Genomic DNA, 13,556 nt, shown 5'->3' on the forward strand with positions numbered 1-13,556 from the left:
AATCATAATAAACATACCGTCTTCTAAGGTTTGTGTAGGTAATGGTTCAGATAAAGGTCCTGACCCTACTTGATTATAAGCTTGAATAACAATAGAATATCTTGTATAAGGTCGTAATGCAGTTAAGCGTAATTCAACGGCTCCGTCTTCACCATCACCGAGGACTGACGTAAAATTATATGATGGATTTCCTCCACTGTAAAATAATATGAACTTTTATTAAACCAGGAAAGAATACTGATATGGTTATGTATGAACCAATTAAATCAAAAATCGATTTAGCTAAGATTTAATAAAACGCATCAATTGTTGCAAGAGCTGTCTTAACCAGTTAATTCGTTAAAGACGCATCGTTGATAAAAGAAATGGGAAAAACAATTTTTTTGTTAATATCTTCAAGAAGACTTAATGGATCAATTTCGAAATCATCTCAGGTCGAGAACTCGATAAAACAAATCGATTGCTGTGTTAAACTATAAAATCAATTGGTTTGTTCGAGAGATATCGATGACATTAAGTTTTAAGCATAATAATCTATCCTAGATACCTTATAACGGTGACCTTGGCTACTTCGTGTCCAGTAGCCACGAACCACAGTTACAAAATTTCCCGATTAAATAATTAATTATTAATTATAAATATGAATTTTAATTATTATATTGCTGGTTCTGAACGCGGGAAATAGATCTCAGGGATGGGTCGACTCGTCTTGACCGGACACGCGGCTGAAATTTAACTTATTCTAAAGACACTGGTGATGAAAGTAATTTTAGGCTTAATTTAATTATTATATACAAATTTTATTTAACCAAATTCCCAATATATACAAAATTTCCCTTTGCTTATTAATTTAATTCCTTTAGAAATAAATAAGTGTTCAGCGACAATGCTATAAATTTATTTAACGCACCAAGCTTAATGAACACGGGAAAAATAAAATCTAATAATTATTTACGCTAGATCGCGTTGAAGAGAGATAAATAGTAATAAATTTATTATAAATCTTATCTGGATTTTATTGAGTAGGACGTACTGCAGGAATCGGGCGTCGCTGCATGGCGAATCCTAGTGTGACTTCCTTTCCAGTTCCTGGGCTGTTGATGGACTTGGTGCTTGACACTGTGGCAAATCACTTCACAAAAAGAACTTAACGAATTTTGGTTTTCGTAAACCACTGGTATCAAAATTATCACTAGGACGAATTTAATAATTTTATGGAATCAATAGATTGACTTCAGCGTGACTATCTAGCCGAACACTTGAACTTGAGTGTCGATTGAATTCAATTCTTCGCCTGCACTTGAATCGTCTCTTTTATCTAGTCGTCTTAGGCCCCAACCTCCGATGACCCCTACCTAATTATGCGCACATGACCGATTTACGGTCACCTGCTGCGTGGAATCATCCCTTGTGGTCTAACGCCTAGCTCAGCCAAACTCGGCAATCAGGCTGCGATGAGAAAGATAGAGAAAGACCAAATCAAGACTGAGACAGCGAGAGAGCCGCACTCTCACGTCGTAAACCAACGCTACCCGGTTATAACCTCATAATATAATGTACTAAATCTTTCAAAAATTGTACCAAATTCCGGATCTCTTTTTATTACTGCATGATTTATTGTAATCGATTCGTTAGCTCAGGAAATATCCTCAGAAAAACATTTAAAAAATTACTGTTGTTTAAATTTTATTCGGTTATTTCATGCTTTGGGGTTATGATCTAATCCATAACTCTTTTCACTTTATCTCGATTACCCGGGAAAAAAAATTTATATATAATTATATAAAATTTTATATAAATGCTTAGATAAAATAAGACATGAGTTTTGGTTTGATCTAATTTTATATAATTATACATCATTTTATATAATTATGTATAACTTTGTAAAGTAATCTATACAATAATTGTCATGAAAAAAAAAAAAAAAGAACAATCCCCGCTGGCTTATGGACTCGAACCTGGGTCCTTCTGGTCCGAAATCTCAGCTGATATCCACGGTGCTGTATCATACACTTGACATCAGAAGTTAATTGCATTTATTTGAATTCGAACAAACTTAAGAAAATTAAAGACATCATTAAATGATTGTTTCTGTTATGAGCATTGTAATGGTAATTTAAAGAATTTTATAGACTTTATAAGATTCATGAATCTTATAAAGTTATATTATCCGATCATATCTAAATTGTTTCAAAACATGTGATGATTCCACCCGCACAGCTTCATATTTACTCCGAAATTCGCGTTAGATAGGATTTCTTAGAACTCAATTATATAAGATTTTATATAATTATATATATATATGTATATATATATATATATATATATATATATATATATATATATATATATATATATATATTGTGACATAATTTTTCATATGGGGGTCAAATCAAAGTGAACATCACAAACACAAACTGATTTTTACTGTATTTACGAGCATGGTAACTCAAGACTTAAAATTTAGCGTACAGGTATTAACGATTTTGATAGAGATTTTTGATTTAAGTTATATTTTAAGAATTAAATATGGAGTAACGTTTGGCTACAGTTATGGATTTCATTGAGAGGAAATTTAAGTACAAAATTAGAATCAGAATTATAGAAATTTAATAAGGAATATTGTTTGAGATTGAAGTTTCAGGTAATCATAAAGTTTGAGTTTTAGTTTACAGTTTTGGAATTTTAAGTATGTGGGGAAGTCAGTGTTACCGTGGAGCGGGACTTGAATTAGTCACCCGGTATCATCTGGTGATAGAATCTAGTTCTATCCCTATGAGACTTCTTGGTAGATTGCAGAGGTCTAGCTGAAATGCTAGCTTTCCAGTATATAAGGAATCTGGTGGATGTAGATTAGGATCAGTTTTGAGTTTTGGTTTGGCAGACCTCAACAGTATTATTGTGACCGTTGCTGTTGTTGAATTCGTTTGGTCATTTTTAATTGTTTTTGTCTGGCAGGCCTCAGAGGACAAGCTATGACCACTTGTACCGCTGAGGAAGTCATACGTCACTTAGTTTTAAGTTTTACGATCCCAGCTGAAGTCTGTTCCAGGAGAGCAACTACCAAGGATATCTATACTCAGAATCAGGTTTAGTGAGTATGATTGGTGAGGTATAAGCCTCCAGTTACCGATATAGGAGAGTTAAGTTTGATTTATGGATTTAAAATATAGAGGTCTGTTTTGAACCGCAATTGTTTTATTGCAATTATATGATTACGTATTGACCAGCAGTCAATACCAAAATAGGCGACGAGTGAAATAAGTGGCAAGGTTGAATATAAGTTTAACTCAGCTTTATTTTAAGTGAAGCGTGCTGCTTCTTACAAGTTCAAAAAGATAACTGACTACATAAAAATAGCTTAAAATCTAAATTACAAGTTTTGCGAGGGTGGGAATTAGCTAGGAAGTAGGAATCCGGAAACAATTATTGTTTTTCCTTGTGATCAGGCTTAAAAAAAGGGATGAAGTATCGGTCATTGGCTAGCGCTTGGAAAAGTGGGTGCGTAGGAGAGACGTAGGTGGACCCTTGGTGGGCCTAGTTGAGAGGGAAGCGAAGAGGCAGACAAAAATGGCGGAAGGAAAGTCCCAAGGACGCTAGGATCGTGGGACTGCATTAAAATACACAAAATTTTACTTATTTTTATGCCTGAATACAGAGTGCACTTTTTTCTTATTTGGTGCGAGGCTTATGGCCATGTAACATAAAAAATAGGGAAAGGTTTATGATTTAAGCCTTTGCAGCTGTACGGTCCCTTTCGCGACAATAGCAAAAGGCCTTGAAGAGCTCATTAGGTATTTTTTCTAGAGTTGGAAACTTTGGAGCTTACAAACCAAAAATGTGCAAAGCAGAAGTTGAGTGCAGTAAAATACAATATAATAAACAAAAAAAAAAAAAATAAATGAAAGTAAAATACAATACAAGTTTTATGCGTGGGAAAATGACAAACTATTACAATAATAAAATATTCGAGATTATTAAGAGCTAAATATGAGCTAGTTTGATTTTAATCGACTTAAATAATATCTCAAATAATGATAAAATGATATCTCAAATAATGCTAAATTAGTTTAAATTAGAGGAGACGGAACAAGGTTAGTTACTGATAATGATAAGATTTAGTTTGAGGTTTTGGATTTTGGTTATTGGAAAAAAGAAGTCGAAGGGAGACTTTCCAAAAGTACGGATGTAAGCATTTAGCTCTGGTCGCTCGAAGCGAGCAGACGTGTCCAGAAATGGCGTAACAGTTCATGGCATTGCGGAAAGATACAGATTACGATTATTGTTACAGAAGTATTATTTAAAACAGTGTAAGACGTTACTCGATATTTTATTTATCAGTAATCAGGTATGAACTGATTATTATAATTACTAATAATTGAGTTCGAGTCAGAGTCTTGAGATATGGATGCTACTGTTTTAATTAAAAAAAATAATTAAGAGCTGAGAGAATTATAAGAATATTGTTACAGTTAGAGTCATGTTCACGATTTATTGTTAATATTATTTTATATAATAATTATAAGAAATATGTTTAATTATCTAACCAATTGTCGTTTAATTAACGTCAATATGAGACCCATGTACGTTAGTTTTACTAGTTTGTTGAAGAAAATGTTCTAGAATATCGGTTTTATAATTTATTGTTCTAGTTTACTGAATATTAGTTGATTGTTGTTTAGCTCTAGTAATTAATTAATTTACTTATATTGCATCGATACGTATTATTTAGATGTTGATTCACTTTTTGTTAAGATGTACTTCATTATTATTAGATTCAGTATTTTGTTATAAAGTGAAATTGTTTGTACGATGCTACAGTATTTTGTTATTGTTAAATAGAGATTTTGAGATTATTGTTGTTAAATAAAAATTGCAATTTCACTAATAATCTACATGAATTTGGAATGATGTAGCCCGGACCACTCCCTCTCTGCATAAATCTACACAAGAAGCGGCACCATGGCAAACCGTAACTCTGTTTTTAGTTTTCAAGTTTCTGTTTGGTTTTTGCTTATGAGTTCTGAGTATTTTGTTAAGTTTTAGCTTTAGTGTTTATTTATGAGGGTTTTGTGATAGTTCCATAGATCAAAAATTATCTAGTTCTTAAGATTCTCTGGTTTGGTGATTCCAGTGATAAAAATTACCTGGCGCCCTGTTAGTATTTTGACTGGTGGCTAAAGGTAGAGAACGAAGTTGTAGCGCAAAATTTAGCGTATTAACGTATGCATAGATTTTTTTTATGCGTTATAATAAATATATAAATATATAATTATATATATTTTTATATAATTGAATTAGGAGAATTTATATAATTATATATAAATGTTTATAGTTACATAAGACTATATGTGAATTAATATCATTATATATATGGGGCATTCCAAACCAAATCGGACGGTTTTAAAAATGTTAATTTTTAATTTCCGTCATTTTTCAAGACTTTTTAGTACTCATCAGAAAATTCATCCTCCTGAATTTTGAGATTTCTTTTATCATTGGTTTAAAAGATATGGAATTTTCAAAAAAACTGCACTTTTCATGGTTTTTTGCTAATAACTTTTTGAAAAATGGTTTAGATAAAAAAACTCGAAGTATAAATAAGTTTCGTTTTTTCATGTACTTTTAGAAAAAAAACACGAATAATTTCGTCAAAAAATTTTCCCGCATTATTTTCGAGTTTTAAAACTTTATAGTTGTTTTCTGATAATCATGCATATTTTGATTTTCCTGAAAATTTCTCACAACAAACTACTTTTTATTTCACAACTTTTCAGGTGGTTCCGGTCGTAAGACCTCTCGGGCTACTATTTTTTTTTTTTATTTTTGAAAATTAAAAAATTTTTTTTACTCCTATTAAAAATTATAAATTGCTATTTTTATCATTATATATTATTTTTTACATCGTTTTGCAGTATTTTCTTAGGATTCTACGCAATCAAAGGATTTTTCAAATAGCTTGGTAAATTTTTTTTCCTTTTTCTTACTAAATTTTGTTTGCTAAAAAATCGATTTTAAAGGTAAACAAATTTAACGAGCTATTTGATAATCCTTTGATTGCATAGAATTCTAAGAAAATACTGCAATACGATGTAAAAAATAATGTATAATGACAAAAATAACAATTAATGATTTTTAATAGGACAAAGAAAATTTTTTTTCATTTTCAAAAATCAAAAAAAAATAGTAGCCAGAGAGGTCCCACAACTGGAACCACCTGAAAAGTTGTGGGATAGATAGTAGTTTGTGACAAATTTTCTGGGAAATGCAAATATGCATGATTCTTAGAAAACGACTTTAAAGTTTTCAAACTCGAAAACAACGCGGAAAAATTTTTTCAAAAAATTATTCGTATTTTTTTTTTTCTAGAAGTTCATAGAAAAACAAAATTTTCTCATTCATTGAGTATTTCTATTTAAACCATTTTTCAAAAAGTTATAAGAAAAAACCATGAAAAGAGCGAGTTTTTTTTTATTCCATATTTTTTCCGGTATTTTTTTAAGAAAAATGTGTAAAAAAAATATCATATTTCGGATTTACTATTTATAATTATCTGACATACAATTATCATCAAAATTTCCAAATTTTATTTCCACAAATAAATTATTAAACATGTACGGAAATAAATGTGACCTAATATAATTTTTCTGTGGAAATAAAATTTGAAAATTATGAATGAAAATTATGATGATAATTGTGTGTCAGATAATTATTAATTTTGAATTGTCAGCATGATATTTTTTTTACACATTTTTCTTTAAAAAAACCGGAATGTGAAATTTAAAAAATCAAAAAAATAAAAGATCCCATCGTTATCCCATTATGAGCATCGCTGAAAAAGTTGTACATAAAGTGACAGTTTGCTGTGAAAAATTATGAGAAAAATCGATCAGTACGTGTTTTCTGTGAATCGACAATTTATAGTTAAAATTTTAAATTTGAATAGTCACGTGGTTCAAAAAATTTTGTTTTTATTTTTTACTGAAAAGATGTCTAAAAACAAACATATTTTGTTTCTATGAAAATTTTATTTAAACCACTATTCGCAAAGTTGTAGGCATCTGAAAAAAATATCTCTATACTTGTCAAAATTTGATATTTCGAAAACGGCTGGAGGGAAAAATTTGAAAAAGATCATTAGGGTCTCTTTCAACCTATACTAAAAGATAAAAAAGTTTAAAAAAAATCCGATATGCCAAAGCTAAATGGTGTCCGATTTGGCGTGTAACCCTCCATTTACAATTAAATATAAATATTTAGAAAATAATTAGATATAATAATACATAATTATACGAAATTATATAGAATTTTATATAATTATATATGATTATATCTAATTATATATAATTTTTTTTCCTAGGTACTTACATTTTCCTGTTTAAATCTACACGTTAACTTCAGGAAAATCTTACACAAAAATTTACCTTGCGTGTTTTTTTATTTATTTTGAATTTTTAAAATTTTTTTAAGTTTAAAGCAGGACATAATTTTTTGCCGGCTTGAAGAGCTCAAAAAAATAATATCGTCAATATTATTTTTGAGTTTGAAATGAACAAAAATGTATTCACAATAACGTTTCTGAGCTCAAGAAGCTTCAAATTAGTATTAGGACTGGCCCGCAGAGCCTACCGTTTTCAAATTCATGAAGTTCCCCCTAAGAAAATCAACAATTTTCTAAAAATTCGGAGTTTTTGGTTTCGCCCCAACTTTCAAAAATTGATTTTTCAGCAGATGTTGACGTTTGAAGGTCCCAGGGTGCCATTCTGACAATTTCAGAGAGAGATCTGCCCGGGTAAAAAAAATTATATATAATTCAATATGATCATATATGTAATTCTAAATTATCATACATGATACATACAGAATTATATATGATTCATATAGAATTGTATATAATTATACAGATTTATATATCATTATATATAATCGTATATAATTATATATAACGTTGAGAAAAATCACAGATTATTATATATAATGATATATAGTTATATACAATTGCATATAATTATATATGAACATCTGTGATTTTTTGTCAGCGTTACAAATAATTATATGTAATTCTATATAAGTACATATAATTCTATATAAAAATAGAAAAGAGAGAAAAATAACTTGGAAGTTATATATATATATATATATATATATATATATATATATATATATATATATATATATATATATATATATATACATATATTGTGACGTTATTTTTCATATGGGGGTCAAATCAAAGTGAACGTCACAAACACCAACTGATTTTTACTGTATTTACGAGCATGGTAACTCAAGACTTAGAATTTAGCGTACAGGTATTAACGATTTTGATACAGATTTTTGATTTAAGTTATAGTTTAAGAATTAAATATGGAGTAACGCTTAGCTACAGTTATGGGTTTTGTTAAGAAGAATTAAAGTAAATTATCGAAATTGAATATGGAATATGGTTTGAGATAATGATAAAGTTTGAGTTTTAGTTTACAGTTTTGGAATTTTGAGTATGTGAAGAAGTCAGTGTTACCGTGGAGCGGGACTTGAATTAGTCACCCGGTATCATCTGATAATAGAACCTAGTTCTATCCCTATGATACTTCTTGGTAGATTGCAGAGGTCTAGCTCATGTTCACGATTTATTGTTAATATCATTTTATAAAGTAATTATAAGAAATAAGTTTAATTATTAAACCAATTGTCGTCTAATTGACGTCAATATTAGACCCATGTACGTTAGTTTTACCGGTTTTGGTTAAAGAGAATGTTCTAGAATATCGGTTTTTATAATTTATTGTTCTAAGTAACTGAATATTTGTTGATTGTTAATTAGCGCTAGTAATTAATTAATTTAATTTTAATGTATCGATACATATCCTTTAGATGTCAATTTATCTTTTTGTTAAGATTAACTTCATTATTATTAGATTCAGTATTATGTTATAAAGAAGAATTGTTTGTACGAAGCTACAGTATTTTGTTAGTTGTTAAATGGGGATTTTAGATTATCTGTTGTTTAATAAAAATTGCAAATTCACTGATAATCCACATGAATTTGGAATGATGTAACCCGGACTACTCCCTCTCTCCATAAACCTACACACTGAGCGACACCATGGCATACCGTAACTCTGTTTTTAGTTTTCCAGTCTCTGTTTTTGTTTTTGCTTATAAGTTCTGAGCATTTTTGTTTTAGTTTTAGTTTTTTATTTATGCGTGGCTTTGAGATAGTTCCACCGATCAAAAATTTATCTAATTCTTAAGATTTACTGGTTTGGTGATTCCAGTGATAAAAATTACTTGGCGCCCTGTTAGCATTGAGACTGGAGGCCAAAGATAGAGAACGAAGTTTGTAGCGCAAAAATCTTGGCGTATTAACGTATGCTTGGATGAATTCTGTGTTATAATATATATGTAGCGACCACGTCACTACTTATATCATTCCATATTCATAATTTCGGATAAGTCCGTAAACCATCGATCGTCATCGATCGCCGAATATTTTCCCCCACTCCGATATGATATTCGGTAGAAACAGTACACACAAGTACACAGTACAGTACTCGCGTACAATTAAAGAGTTACACGGCAACTAGCTAACACGTATTTAATGCGACCAGCATTATTTTGTGTCATATAATTAATTAAATAAAACTAATTATTTATTGTTTTGTTAACACTAATAATTGGAGTCAAATTGATTTATCGAAGTAATTAAGTTCCAAGAACCTCATCTCAGTCACTACATGTATAATATATATATTAGGGTGTTTCAAAAAAAAAAAAAAAACAAATTTTTTTTCCTCTGTGGTATCCAAAAATTGAAAGTATAAAAAAAAATAAAAATTTTGGTTCTAATCCGGGATCTTAATAATGATATTAAGGTTAGCCTCAATCCATTTTTCTATTTTCCATTTCAATTACAGGGGAAAAAAAAATTATTTTTTTTTTAATTTTCTAGCTCACAAACCAATCATCGGATTTTTATGCACAATAAATATTATTGTACGAAATTGAACACTCTACAAAAAAGTCTTTTATCATTTTTTGATAAATCCCACTGTTCAAAAGTTACTTAAGCTTTAAGTCAAATTTATAGTGAATTTTGAGATTTTTTGACTTTTTTTGGCGAAAGTATCAGTCTTATTAAAAAATGTCCCGGAAACTTTTTTTGTAGATAATTTTATCCATTACAAATTATTACGAATAAAGTTTTTCGAAATTCCGCATTTTTCTCAAATCATTATTTGTCGTACAATCATTCTTATCAATTTTTATTCATCAACATTCTTTTAGAGAAATCGTCGATGATAAAGAAGTATTCTAATGCATTAAAAATATCTTATCTATTTGACTATTTTTAGTTGCGTACTTATTAACATACGTTTAGAGAAAATATATTATTATTAACAATTCTATTATTTAAATATATCGATTTGATAGGTCTCAGGTCGGTCTCTTATTATTTAAGATTTGAAAATTGGCAGAGCCATCTGATGAGCAGGCTGGGACGTAAGACAGAATTTATCGCCCTTTAATTTAATACCAGTCATTGTAGGGCTTTGCATTAACAGATTGAAGTTTTTTCATAAAAATACATGGTGTCTCGGCATCCCTATTGTTATTTTATTATTTATATAAAAAACGCGGCCGAATTAAGCTTTTTTATTATTATTTTCGTGATCTAAGGATTTTCTTTACATATTATCAATAAAAAAAAATCCATTTATTAATTTCCCCCTACAACGGTTAAGAGTAAATTAAGTGAACTAATAATTGATTATATATGAAAGAATTTAAATGTTTAAATATGGGGAGTTCCACGCCAAATCGGACACCATTTAGCTTTTGCATCTCGGATCTTTTTGAAACTTTTTTATCTTTTAGTGTAGGTTGAAAGAGGCCCTCATTATTTTTTTCAAATTTTTTTTCTCCAACCGTTTTCGAGATATCAAATTTTGAGAAGTATAGAGATTTTTTTTTTTTCAAATGCCTACAACTTCGCGAAAAGTGGTTTAAATAGAATTTTTGTAAAGACAAAATATGTTTGTTTTTAGACATCTTTGAAGTAAAAAATAAAAACAAAATTTTTTGAACCACGTGACTATTCAAATTTTAAATTTTAAGTATAAATTGTCGATTTACAAAAAACATACAATTATCATTAAAACTTTCAAATTTTATTTCCACATAAAAATTATTAAACATGTACGGAAATAGATGTGAATTAATAATAATTTTTCTGTGGAAATAAAATTTGAAAATTTTAATGATAATTGAGTGTCAGATAATTATCAAAAGTAAATCCTGAGCATATTACTTTTTTTAACACATTTTTCTTTAAAAAAAACTAAAATGTGAAATTTAAAAAATCGGAAAAAATAGATCCCACGTTATCCCATTATGAGCATAGCTGAAAAAGTTCTAGAATAGGTGACAGTTTGCTATGAAAAATTATGAGAAAAATCGATCAGTACATGTTTTTTGTAAATCGACATTTATACTTAAAATTTAATATTTCAATAGTAGAGTGGTTTAAAAAATTTTTTGTTTATTTTTTACTGAAAAGATGCCTAAAAACAAACATATTTTGTCTCTACGAAAATTCTATTAATACCACTTTTCGCGAAGTTGTAGGCATTTGAAAAAAAAAAATCTCTATACTTCTCAAAATTTTATAACGTATACCGTGGTTAATTTCCGCGACGGAGACGCGGATCAACCGGTAAACCGTATGCAGTCACCCACGTGTTAAAATAATAATAATAAATAATTACTAATAAATGAGTTTAAATATCAAACAATAATAAAATTATAAATAATCCCCTCAGATTAAAATAAATAATAGATTTTAAACTCTTGGTGTGCCTGAACCAGCTCCTCAGGCTGGGTTAGTGCACGCAGGCGCCAGACCGTTTATCCTAAAACCGACAAAATTTAATTCAGGGGGAAATCTGCGAGGGAAAATCCGAGCAAGTGATTCACGACAAAGCGGACAAACAATTGAGAAAAATAAAATAAAATGAATAATAATAAGAAAAAAAAAAAGTAAATATATAATAAATAATTATATTACAAATAATAAATAAATCAGAAAAATGAAATTAAGTAGTAGAAAAAGATCCAGGGAAAATAAATATTAAATTTTCCCCGACAGCTGTTGGTTTCCGTATTTTAATTTTAAACAATAAACAATATAATTAATAATATTTTACAATAATTAGTTTTTGTTAAATTAACCACAATAATGACACTCGGTGGTTATAAAAAAAAATAATAACGTTATATAAATTCAACCCAAGGTAGATATAACTTAATTAAATTAACACTGTTAATTTTAATATTAAATAAAAGAAACCAATTATTTTACTTAAATTTTTCGAGACAATAAAAAAAGAATAATAATAATAATTTTACTTTATTTTATCTCTCGACACGCTTGAGAGAGAGAAAGACACGGAATTTTTCCTCACTCACACTCAAAAAGATAAATTCCTCGGTATTACCAATTTATAAATGTATAACATATAAAGTTGAATTATAATTTTAGCATAAAAATCTCATTAATAATTTTTACCGCTGGGGTACATAAATCCAAAATAATAAACTATTTACTTTCTTTAAATATTATAAAATAAAACAATAATACTATTAGACAATGGTAATAATTTACGATAATAATAATTTTAGTGAGAACCCAAAAAAATTATTTCAAATACTTCGAGTAAATGATTAAATCATGAGATCAGACTTGAGGAATTTTCAAGTACTGCGTGTGTTGTATAGCTATATATACTACTAATATATATATATATATATATATATGTGTGTACCGGCAACGTTTTACGACGTTGCGTACGCTTTATCAATATATATATATATATATATATATATATATATATATTTTTTTTTACTCAATATTTTCACCAACATACGAAATCATATTTAATGATAATCAATAATAATTCTCTCATGTATCATTCAATAAATAAATAATAAATACAAATAAATAATTTTCTCCGCGGCGACCAACAACTACCGGGAGAGGCTAACACGTGAAAGTATATTATCCAGCAAAATAAATACCGAGTACTTACTCAAAATCAGCAAATCAGCGAAATAATAATCAATTTTATAATAATGGAATAATAATATCAATTATTCGAATTAATTCACCCGGTGAACTTTACTTATTTTCAAAAAAAACTTTATTGCTTAGCGGCAAAAAAAATAAAACCCAATGTCACAGAAATCACGTCCGTACACAATGCTTATCCGTATCTTTCTGAATTAATTATCTAAGCCTCCACCTGTTGGTCGTCGCACATATGGCACCACCGTCGCCCTTAAATTTTATTTTAATTATTTTTATCAGCCCTGGGCCTCACTTAAATTAAAAATATAAAATATAAAACATAAATCCTCAGACATCTGAATGATACAAAATTAATTAATTAAATATATGAACGGTTTATCTATATCTTTCGTATCGGATAATAAATTAAATAATAATAGCCCAACTAATAAACATCACTTGACGTCATCAGTTGGATGACAAGTTTAAA

General features: G+C 28.8%; 1 protein-coding gene across 1 annotated transcript in view; it reads right to left on the reverse strand.

Moving 5' to 3' along the window:
- The window catches only part of LOC103580233 (cell adhesion molecule Dscam2), a 459,597-nt gene that overhangs the window by 66,626 nt on the left and 379,415 nt on the right, over positions 1 to 13,556 (reverse strand). Inside the window, exon 17 of the mRNA XM_014439749.1 lies at positions 18 to 196. Coding sequence (XP_014295235.1) covers positions 18 to 196 — 179 coding nt within the window. The remainder of the gene's footprint in view (positions 1 to 17; positions 197 to 13,556) is intronic.

Source organism: Microplitis demolitor, chromosome 1 (genome assembly GCF_026212275.2).
Source record: "Microplitis demolitor isolate Queensland-Clemson2020A chromosome 1, iyMicDemo2.1a, whole genome shotgun sequence".
Lineage (NCBI taxonomy): Eukaryota > Metazoa > Arthropoda > Insecta > Hymenoptera > Braconidae > Microplitis > Microplitis demolitor.